An 11,100-nucleotide genomic window follows, 5' to 3' on the forward strand; every position below is an offset into this window, starting at 1 on the left:
AGTGGAGAAGGAAGAAGAATGAGAAGGAATTCTTGGCCACGTGATTTAAAATTATAATATGAAATTATATTGATAAAAAGCTAAAGTTTATTAATTAATTAAAAATTTTATGTTAGTAACTTTTTTTCTACAAATATGAAAATTCATAATCTGTGAAAGGTTGAAATATATCATAATTTCGCCAATTAATTCTTATACAATTCCATTAAATGAGCAAATTATAAATAAATATTAAATTATTTTAATGTATCATATTAATAACTCACATATCTCTGAGTATTTTTGTGATTAAAAAATTTTAAATACATATATATAATTTTGTATAAATCATCTGTCAATAACAGTAACGATATTATTAAATATAATTCTTTATTATTTTAACAAAATTTAATTATAAAGTCATTTAAATGGTTGCTTCCTTTTTAAGTGTAGTCTTAATAGTTAAATTGACGGTTAAATTATAAAATAATTTTGAGCGACTTTCTACTCGAACTAGCTTAGTGGAATGATTTTTATCATTATAAAGAAAAAGTTAAAAAAAATGAAAAAAAAGGAGTACGTACGTACTAAATACTAATTACTAGTAGCGCCTATAGATTTTTTTGTACTGTAAAATATGAACGTACAAATAATATGTACCTAAAACAATAATTCAAAAATATTTCCTCACAATATATATAACTTACAAGTAAAAATAATAATTCATTTTTAATTAAAAAAAGAACGAGTAAAAAATAAATAAAGAGACTAATATATATATATATATGTTAATTTAATTTAGCTGGACCTTTCTGCTTTGAATTTAAGACAAATTCAATGAACTTTTAAAAGCTCAAAATTGTATGAAGCTCAATAAAATTGAAAAATTTGAATCCGTGCTTTGCAAAATTAATGAAAAAGTTGGTGAAATCCATGTGACGAGACAACTATTTACTGTTTGTCATGAGTTTCAATTTATTATGTACGGCGTGACTCTATAGTGTTAAAAAAAAATATGTGTTTTAGGCCTCTAAATTTAAGAAGCTTCATTTTTTTTATAATAATAGGTGATAAGTTATTATTTTCTAATAAATATTGAATACTATTTGGAGAAAAAATAAATATTTCATGATAAACGAAAGGATTATTAGAAAAAATTTGACATATTTGGAGTACTATATCTAATGAAAAATAATTTAAAATAAGAATGGTTATATTATAAGATGAAAACTATAAGAAATAAATTTATATAAAAGTTATTAGCAATTTAAATTTAAGGCCCCATTTGATTTTTGCTTTCGGCTATTAATACACTTGAGTCGCTCCTGATTACGTGAAATATATCTGAATTTTAGGCTTTATCATTCTATTAGTTTTATTTTACTTGATTTTATTACCAAATAATAATAATTTTATAAATTGTTTAATATTTTTTTAATTTTAAAGTACACTGATCTTTAAACACATTCAAATATGATCAGTTGTTAATTTAAATTAATTGACAACTTAACTCAATTTAATCGTGAACTTCAATCTACTTTATATATATCACTAAATCACTAGTTTGACTCAAATAATTTTTATATATTTAGTTGGATCAGGCCGAATTCGAGTCAAGGCAAATCACAGGCCTCATGTTTGGATTCGAGTCTTAGATCAGGATCAGCACTAGAGTCTCAAGTTCATGGGTCAGAGTCAAGATGAATATTAGGTACTTCAATGTGAGGGGTGAGTCTCGCGTCGAAATCAAAATTTAAGTCCTATTAGTTAAGGGCGCTTTTGTGTGAGTGTCAGGTTAGGAACAAGTCTTAATTCCCGACTGTAGATTGAGGTCGAGCCTCGTGTTGTGAGCAAGAATTAGATCCTGAAATATGAGATTGAGTTGAATCTCAATCATCAATTCTCTGTATTTGTATTTACTATTATTTCATCGAAAGGAATATTATTATCGTTATTTACCCATAGAAGTTAGACATTTTTATAGTAATATAAAGCGAAAGTTTTGTATTTTTTATGTTAAACAAAATAGTTATATATGTGACTTTAATAACAAGAAAGTAATAATTATATGGTTTTTTTAAAATAAAAGAATGGTAGTAGGTTATTTATGGTTGTGGTTTTATTACATGTAATCCAATAAGAATATTCATGAATAACCAAAAACAAATAGCAAAACTCCAACCAACTCTTTTGTTCACAACGGTTTTTTTTTTTAAAAAAATAGATTTATTGAGTGGTGTTAAATTAAAATCTTATTAATGGAAAAAGTGCTTAAACTTTATTCTAGTGTCGCATTTTGTCAACATATAACCGTTACACGCGTCCTATTTTTTCTATGGTTTTTATTTATAAAATAATAAAAATAATATATATGTTCTTTATTTATATTTCTAGCCGTACTGCTCTCCTAAAAATGAAGATTTTATTTACTGTCACAGAATTTATTTGACTTTTCTAATTAATATTTAATACGATTAATAAAAAAATTCACAATCATTTATTGAACAGTTTAATATCACAATATTAATATTAACAACAATGATATCTCCTAACATAATGCAAATCTAGAAAAAATAAATATACGAAAATCTTATTTTTATCTAATGAAAGTAAAAATAATGCTTTTCAAAAACTATCAGTAAGTAATTTTCTTTGTATATACCATATCAAAAATTATTCGTAATTTATAAATGCTTAGATTCCTGACTTCTTTATTGGTTTATTTTTTATATTTTGAATTTTGTGAGAATATTACTGGTAACTTGTTAGATTTAATTAGTTCTCATTATTCAAAAATTGAATCTCAATTTGCTGATTTTTAATTAATTAAAAATAAAGAGTGTCATTAGAATTGCCTTTTCCTCTTATGCTTTTTATTATCCAAACAAATTGCAAATCACAGAGTCAGATGCAACTGACACTGACTAACTGAGAAAGCCCATTACTTGTTAATTATTTTATTAATAAAATTTACTTGTTAATTATTTTATTAATAAAAATTTAATTACGCCACAAAACTAGAACACAAAGAATGAACTACATTTAAATAAGCAATACACAATTTTATTCCTCTATTATAAGGATTTTTTTAAAAAAATATCCTCTCTTATATTATTTGTATAAAGTACTTTGAACGTTATCTAAAGTGGTCATGATAATTAGTGTTGATAGTGGCAGATTTAGGATTTTAAGAATATGGGTGGTGTTTAAGTCAAAAATATAACAAAGGCATGCTAAAAGTGAGACTCGAACTCGAGTTAGATTATTTAGTCATTAAGTGCTTTATGTTAATTTTATACGAATATTTTTTAATTTTTACACACACACACACACACACACATATATATATATATATATATTTCAAGACGAGATTAATGAGTGCTCAAGCATTCGCCCATGAGTGAAGGTACAAATAGAGTGAAAAAAGAAGTGAAGAGAATGAGGTAAAATGAGTTGGGATGGTGACATAATATACTACGTGACTTTCATTTCATTAAAAAACAGTTTAATATGAAATTGTCTTATATATTTTAAGACGAGAAAGTCATCTCATTAAATAACAGTTTAACATGAAATTGTCTTATATATTTTAAGACGAGATTAATGGGTGCTCGAGCACTCGTTCGTGAGTGAAAGTACAAATAGAAGTAAAATTAGTGTATATGATAATGATGTATATCTAGTTAATAGTTTTCTCTAATAATAATAATAACAATAATAAGCCATACGATGGATATCTAATGCTAGCGTGACACACATTTTTAAGGTATCTAGATGTTTCTTGTAAGACAGAGTGTTCATCCAACACAATAAAGACGCGTTGAACTGTCTAGATATCGATACACAACTAAACTTAATTCCACGTGACGAACATTGTGGTGCACGTGCAAGGTTTTGTTATTGTGCAACAAGCTTATGAGGGTATCCTACTTTCCCATGTGAGATGCAATAGATTAGACGGCTAAGGATTGAGGATCACCCATTTGAGTCGGGTCGGGTCAAGTTTTGGGTCGGGTTTAAGAATAAAAAACCAAAGTGGAGTGGGGCCCATCTGTGGCAACTTTAATTAGTATAAACACATACCACATTCACTTAATTAATCTAAGGTTAAAGTATGAAAAGATAGATTAGAAAGGATTTGTCTGGAACATACTTTAATAAATAAAGTTTATGCTTCAAATCAAAGCCTCTGTTCCTCCTCTAATAGTGCCATAATCATATTTAACAAAAGTCACATTTGATTAGAAGGTATAAAAAGTTTTGATCGAATAACCAATCGTATAACTCTCTCTTTTACGAAGTAGTAATTTACATTGTTCATATTAGTTTACAAAGTAATTCACTAAATACATCGACATGTTTTTTTGATATAAATTTTTGTCATTTGAATTATGAATATAGTTAAAGAGAGGAGTCTTGAAGCACAAAAATTATTATTTTCATATATAAGTCAACAAGTTACTAATTTAAATCATAAAATCACTCACCAATACTTGTATTGAGGTAATTTGACCGTATTATATCTCGTTTAAAGAGCAATATTTTCATGTATTTTTTTTTCTTTTATTACTTGAATGTAGTTAATTACTAATTTATACACTTACTTTATTTATTTAATTGTGTAAAAATGAGATAAATTAATAATATTTCTGCAGTCTTGGGGTTGCTTTATTTTGGGTGGGTGAGTGTTTCTTTTTATTTTATAATTTCTGTTTGAGGTTAATCTAATTGTAATTTAATAACGTGAATTTACTAATTTACCCTTCTGAGCCGTTGTAACAAATAATTTAAATATACATGTTTTGGTCAAAAGGCTCATGACATCAAATAATAAATTTACATAAGTTTGACAAATCGTTCATATTCTTACGAAATACTGCAATTATAATAGAATATTATATTATATACTCTAAAAAGAAACAAAAAAGATCTAGAAAGATTTTGAAATTGACTAGGGAATATAGTGGCATAATTAGAAATTATTTCTCTATTGGAAAAAACAAATCAAATCCATCAAAATTACAAATCTAGTAATATGGCAGATAAATTTTCTATTAAAAAAAAAACTATAATAAAATTAGAACAAACTGTTTTGCTTACATTATTGTATTTGCAACTTTCAATATTTGTTTCATGATTATAAAGATGAGCTAATTTTGACCTTCTTAATAGCATGTTTAATTAGAATGAGCTATATTTGAACTAATAATTCCCTTGACCAAAAATAAAAAAAACTGTTACATTTTCTTCCTTTTTAATTTTCGAGTCATGATTTTAATGGTGAGATGAAGTTAAAAGTTACGAGTACGTCATCTATTCGGTCATTATTTTTCTCTTCGTATCAACATATGCAAAATTACACGTGTCTTTAAACTATCAAAACGCGCGTTGAAAATAATACTGTCTTTTACTAATCGTAACGACACCGAAAGAAACAAAATATTTGGTCAATTCAACTCATAAGTCATATTTTTATTTTGTATTTGCTGTAAAAATTAAGATGACTTAAATAACCCTTAATTGTGACCTCATTGGGAGGAGAAAAAAAGTCTTTGAAGTAGTAGTAGCTTTATAGCTTGTGTAGGTTGCTTAAGTAGAGTAATTGCCAGCCATGCTTTGGGTGTAAAGGTTCGTTTTCGGTCTTAAATCATTGAATCGATCTCTAATTTTATACTCAATATTTATATTATGTAATTTTTTATCGAAGAATTTAAATAACCCTATAGATCATCTCATTTGTTGCCTAATAATTTCTACTTTTTTTGATAGCATCAACTGTGAAAAGGTGTATGTATATCATTAATAATGACAGAAAAAGAGAACTTTTTTTTTCAAACTAAAGGGTAATAAAGTAAATACACATTGATTATTACATTAAGCCTTAGTTATAGATTTAGACTTATCACTTTCCTCCTCCTGTTGAGTTGACTCACTTCCCCAAAAGAAAAAGCCCTTCATTTTTCTCTCTTTCACATTATTATGCAATAATAATAATAATAATACGAGTATTAGTTATTTTATTTCGTATAAATTAAGATATAAATATTTTTTTAAAATATTAGTTATATACGTTGAAAAAGAAGGAATTTAACGATTAGAACATGTCGAAGGAACAAGTTCAACGAAATTGACGGACGAGTTTACAACACTGCTGTAGATACGTCAGTCAGCTGCGTTGGACCTATTTTTTTGACAAGTTCGAATCGTCAACTTCCTTCTTCAAACATTATATAACTTATACAGAAATTAGTGTACAAAAAAGTTATTTCTTTACTAGCTATCAAACGATTACTTGAAACTTAATTGATATTATATATATGCTATTAGTTGTAAGTATTTTTTACATGACCTGGAAAAAATAATAAATGTATAAAAACATTATACAATATGGTTTTTATTTTTCTTCTAGAAATAGTTGCCTATCCAACCCATTAATGCATTTCTCTTCTATTCTACTCATTTTTTGCTTTTCCTTTACTATTCTTTTTTTTTTCCCTTCTCTCTTAACACCACCCACCCCAAATCAAGAACCTCACCTCTTTATCTTTCTCTCTCTCTCTCTTTAGCATAGATTTCCTCCATTGCAAACAAAGCTTCCACCTTTACAGCTTTTTAAGGTCCATATTGCCTCTACATTCACATTACCCACCAACCACTTTGTTTAACCCACCATTAAAATAAAGTTTTTCTAGTTTTTCTTCACAAAGATTGGATTTTTGTCTGGTTTTCTTTGAACAGTTGCTTTAGCTTCTGTTTTTTTTTTCACTGTTTCTTTTTGACCCATTTCAGCTGACACCCTTCTTCTTCTGAACTGTTAGCTTTCTTGGCTTTTGTGGGGTTCTTTTGGTTTTCACTTCTGCATTGGCTTATCTATGTGTTTTGGGTTTCTGTTTGAGCAAAAAAAGAAACTTTCTTTGCTTCTTTGGGTTCTTAAGGAAGAAGATCAAGGGGGTTAAGGTTGGTTTCTGTAGATCACTGGTGTAAAGGTAACAACTTTTTTTTTTTTAACTTCTGTGTGAAGTCATTCTTTTCTTAATTTTGTGCCCATTTTGAACAGATTTAAATTAGTTTTTTTTGTTGGAATTAGTGATTTTTTTTGTTCATATGGATTCTTGATTTGCTGAATCAGGAAGGGTAAGTGTTTTAGTTTTTGTGCTTACTGTTCTGAATCTAACCGCTATTTGATTTACTGGAAATTCTGGAATAGTTGTATAGTGATGTCAGCTGCCCATAGTTTAGTTGATTTGTCAATGTCTAAACTTTAACTTATTGTACTTGAAAATTTAATACTCCTAATTTAGACAGGACCATCTACTTTGTTTCATTAAAAGATGTACTATTGCAAGCCACAATTGTAGAAATGTTAAGTCTTAAATTATTTGTGGAATTCACAGGGGGCAATGGAGTAAATCTGAGTCTGGAATTTTGCTTTCTTTTAATCTGCTGTGCTGGAAATGTCTTCTGGGGACTTGAAAAGTGATTTGTCTAGGAAGACATCATTTTTGGGTCTCAAACTATGGGTTGTAATGGGGTTATGTGTTGGTGTATTTATTGTTGGGATACTATGTATGTTGTCGATATGGGTAACGTGTAGGAGAAAATCTAGAAGAACGTTGGACGGGTATTCCCATTGCCAAATACCCCATGTTTCTAAGGATATTAAGGTTGATAGAGTAGGTGCTGCGAATGTACATGATCATCCTGAAAGCTTGTTTCTAACTATTCACGATAAACCAAATGAAACAACGTCGGAGAAGATGTTAGTCCATTTGGGTAGGAGCAAATCAAGTGATGCTGATAACATCAGCCAATGTAGTTCAATATATCATCATGAAAGGGGCTTTAGTTCACAGTCAGGGGAAGAGGGAAGTTCAGGAACAGTGAGAAAACAACCATCCTATGGTATTGCAATGCCCTCTCCTTTGATTGGCTTGCCAGAAGTCTCACAGCTCGGGTGGGGCCATTGGTTCACGCTTAGAGATCTTGAACTTGCAACAAATCGTTTCTCTGCTGAGAATGTGCTTGGCGAAGGTGGATATGGTGTGGTTTACAAAGGAAGGTTGATCAATGGTACAGAAGTTGCTGTAAAGAAGCTCCTAAATAATCTGTGAGTATGATTTTGAAGTGCTTATACAGGTTCTGTACATACATCTCCACGAGTGACTATTATTTATGATCTAATGATAAATTGCACCACAGTGGCCAAGCTGAGAAAGAGTTTCGGGTTGAAGTAGAGGCAATTGGTCATGTTAGACACAAGAATCTAGTGCGTCTTCTTGGTTATTGCATTGAAGGTGTTCACAGGTATTCTCTTTTTTCATTTTAAATCATGGCAGTTCTTTAAGTATGTTAAGTTTTGTGTGTGATGACTCTTTATTCTCAATGTCAACCACCATGATTTCAATTTAGTTATACTTCCGTTAACAATTTGCTTTGATTTGGCTATAAAGGATGCTGGTTTATGAGTATGTCAATAATGGAAACTTGGAGCAGTGGCTGCATGGAGCTATGAGACATCACGGTACACTTACATGGGAAGCCCGTGTGAAGGTTCTCCTTGGTACTGCAAAAGCGTAAGTTTCCCTGATAAAAACCGATTGACAACTTTAGTTCTGTTATTTCACTTGACATTCCATTTTTGTGAATGACCTATTTCTGCTGCACAGTCTCTTTTAACTCATTGTAAGCTAAGTCATTGCCTTGATTTAGGCAGGTTTTTACTCCTATGATGCTATAAGCCTTTGCATTTCTGACTACTTTCTTAATGCGCTTTCTATTGTTTTAGTATGAAAAGAGATTAATGACAACTAGGTTTATTATACATAATATGGAACTTGTTCCATTTGCAGGCTTGCTTACTTGCATGAAGCCATAGAACCTAAAGTAATCCACCGAGACATTAAGTCTAGTAATATCTTGATTGATGACGCGTTCAATGCCAAGGTCTCTGATTTTGGATTGGCAAAACTATTAGACTCAGGAGAGAGCCACATCACCACCCGAGTCATGGGTACATTTGGGTACGAACTTCTCTGTCTAAAGATGTTTCATTCCTACCCTGTCCACCTTTGCACTTGATGAGGTGTTTCTATTATGAAATACTCAGATTTTTTCTCATTTGAATTCCAGATACGTGGCTCCAGAATATGCTAATACTGGATTGTTAAATGAGAAGAGCGATATTTACAGTTTTGGCGTTCTAGTGCTAGAAGCAGTGACTGGTAGAGATCCTGTGGACTACAGCCGTCCTGCTAATGAGGTACCTAGAGTTAGTGATGTGATGCTTATTAATGTGTAATTTCCTTACTAACTGCACTACCCTATATTAATTTTTGACAGGTTAATCTTGTTGAATGGCTCAAAATGATGGTTGGAAATCGAAGGGCTGAGGAAGTTGTGGATTCTGATATTGAAGTTAGGCCTAGTACTCGTGCTCTGAAACGGGCACTTCTGGTTGCACTTAGATGTGTTGATCCTGATTCAGAAAAACGACCCCGAATGAGCCAAGTAGTTAGAATGCTTGAAACTGAAGAAGTTCCATATCGCGAGGTACAGTCCATTCCTGACTTCCATATCTCCCCACTCAATATGATTTCGTCTTTTCCTCTTTCTTCATTTTGGCTATAACTTTAACTTCCTTTTAAACAACATGAACCAAACCCCTGTGAATGTTTTGAAGTTACATATAGTATTCCAAACATTTGTTCATATGAAACACTTTAAGCTTTTCTAGCTCTGCCCATCCATAAAGGAGCAGTGTACAATCCCTTAATTAATTGAAAAAGAATATTGGGTAATGTGGAAGTTCTGTTTTTTATGGTGAATAGTACTGCTCTTGTATTTGGTCCATGTGAACTGCTGACATAGCCTCAATAAGGTTGCATAATACCTCTCTCACTCTGCACTATGTCCAAATTTTATCTTTTTTCGTTCGAATCACTAGGCATAAGAACATTTTGTTTAGTGCAGTCTAAATGTTTGAATACTTCAATATCCAGGTACAACTTTACCTTAACTCCAACCAAAGTTGATGTCTGCTATATGAAATCCCTCGGCCTGTGTCACCCTTTTAAGCTCATTTTACATGGTTGGACGTAGCATTCTATGTTTTTTGGTTCTTCCACGGGGTAGTCATAGAAAACGGTTCTTGATCAAGATTCACGAAATAGATTTTTAACAAAGAGTTGAATCTCTGTGGATCGTGGTAGTAAGACCACTCTGTCATTTTGAATACCTTGTCGCGTATGAAACCATTGTTTGATGTTTGTACAGGATCGACGAAACAGGAGAAGTAGAACAGCCAGCATGGAAATAGAATCAGTAAAGGAAAGTTGCAGCAGCTCAGCTGATGTGGAAAGCAAGGTGGGGAGAGCAGATAGCAGCACATCTGATACAATTCTTGGATAGGGACTCTGACACACATGCACATGACTCCAAGTGGAATGTATAATTGCATCATATTCCCCCACCCCCCCTCAAACCCACACCAACCCCTCCATTGAGATTTAAAAGCTTTCAGTAACCCAATGAAGGATATTTCCAAGTTGGTTTTCTGAAAAGATTCCTCTGAATGACAGAATGGTAATTGAAGCATTGGCTCTTCTTTCAGTGCTTCTGTTGGCAGGTAGTGCATGGAAATGAGGACTTATTGCTATGTCATACTAGGAAAGAGAGTAGTAGGAGAGATTGTTTATGTACAGATATGTCTTGAGGATTATGTGTTATTATTGTCCTTTCTAAATACAATTTGATCATCATTCTTGTCTCTATTCTAGGTTTGAGTAGAAAACTTTTTCACATCAGTTTCCTCCATGTGTTCTTGTAAAATATTTTTGTTAAACAAGTGTGTGTCATTAGCATTTAAGGGGGTGGCTTAATGGTCCATAAAGTGTGTCTCCACGATCCAAGCTTATGACATATATCGTCTATTTTGGTCCAACATGCCTCACAAATTTATCCCATAAGAGCCATGTCATCGTCAAGCCCAATTGTGTGCTTATTGCATACCGTGTGAGCTTGTGTTAGGTCTTATTGAACTTTGTACTTTCATTGAGATGTTGGGTTCGCTTAAGGTATTATATCCACTTTTTTTTTCAAGCTTGCAAGTCTAGAAATTTTAAC

At 31.1% G+C, this 11,100-nt stretch overlaps 1 protein-coding gene across 1 annotated transcript; it reads left to right on the forward strand.

Moving 5' to 3' along the window:
• The first annotated feature begins 6,411 nt into the window (after positions 1 to 6,411).
• LOC107026036 (probable receptor-like protein kinase At2g42960) lies at positions 6,412 to 10,781 on the forward strand. Its single transcript, XM_015226865.2, has 8 exons — positions 6,412 to 6,965; positions 7,374 to 8,086; positions 8,179 to 8,283; positions 8,430 to 8,552; positions 8,829 to 8,999; positions 9,109 to 9,238; positions 9,319 to 9,528; positions 10,252 to 10,781. Exons 2-8 carry the CDS (start codon positions 7,434 to 7,436, stop codon positions 10,384 to 10,386), a joined length of 1,527 nt encoding a protein of 508 aa, XP_015082351.1. The 5' UTR covers positions 6,412 to 6,965; positions 7,374 to 7,433; the 3' UTR covers positions 10,387 to 10,781.
• The last annotated feature ends 319 nt before the right edge of the window (positions 10,782 to 11,100 follow it).

Source organism: Solanum pennellii, chromosome 7, assembly GCF_001406875.1.
Source record: "Solanum pennellii chromosome 7, SPENNV200".
Taxonomy (NCBI): domain Eukaryota; kingdom Viridiplantae; phylum Streptophyta; class Magnoliopsida; order Solanales; family Solanaceae; genus Solanum; species Solanum pennellii.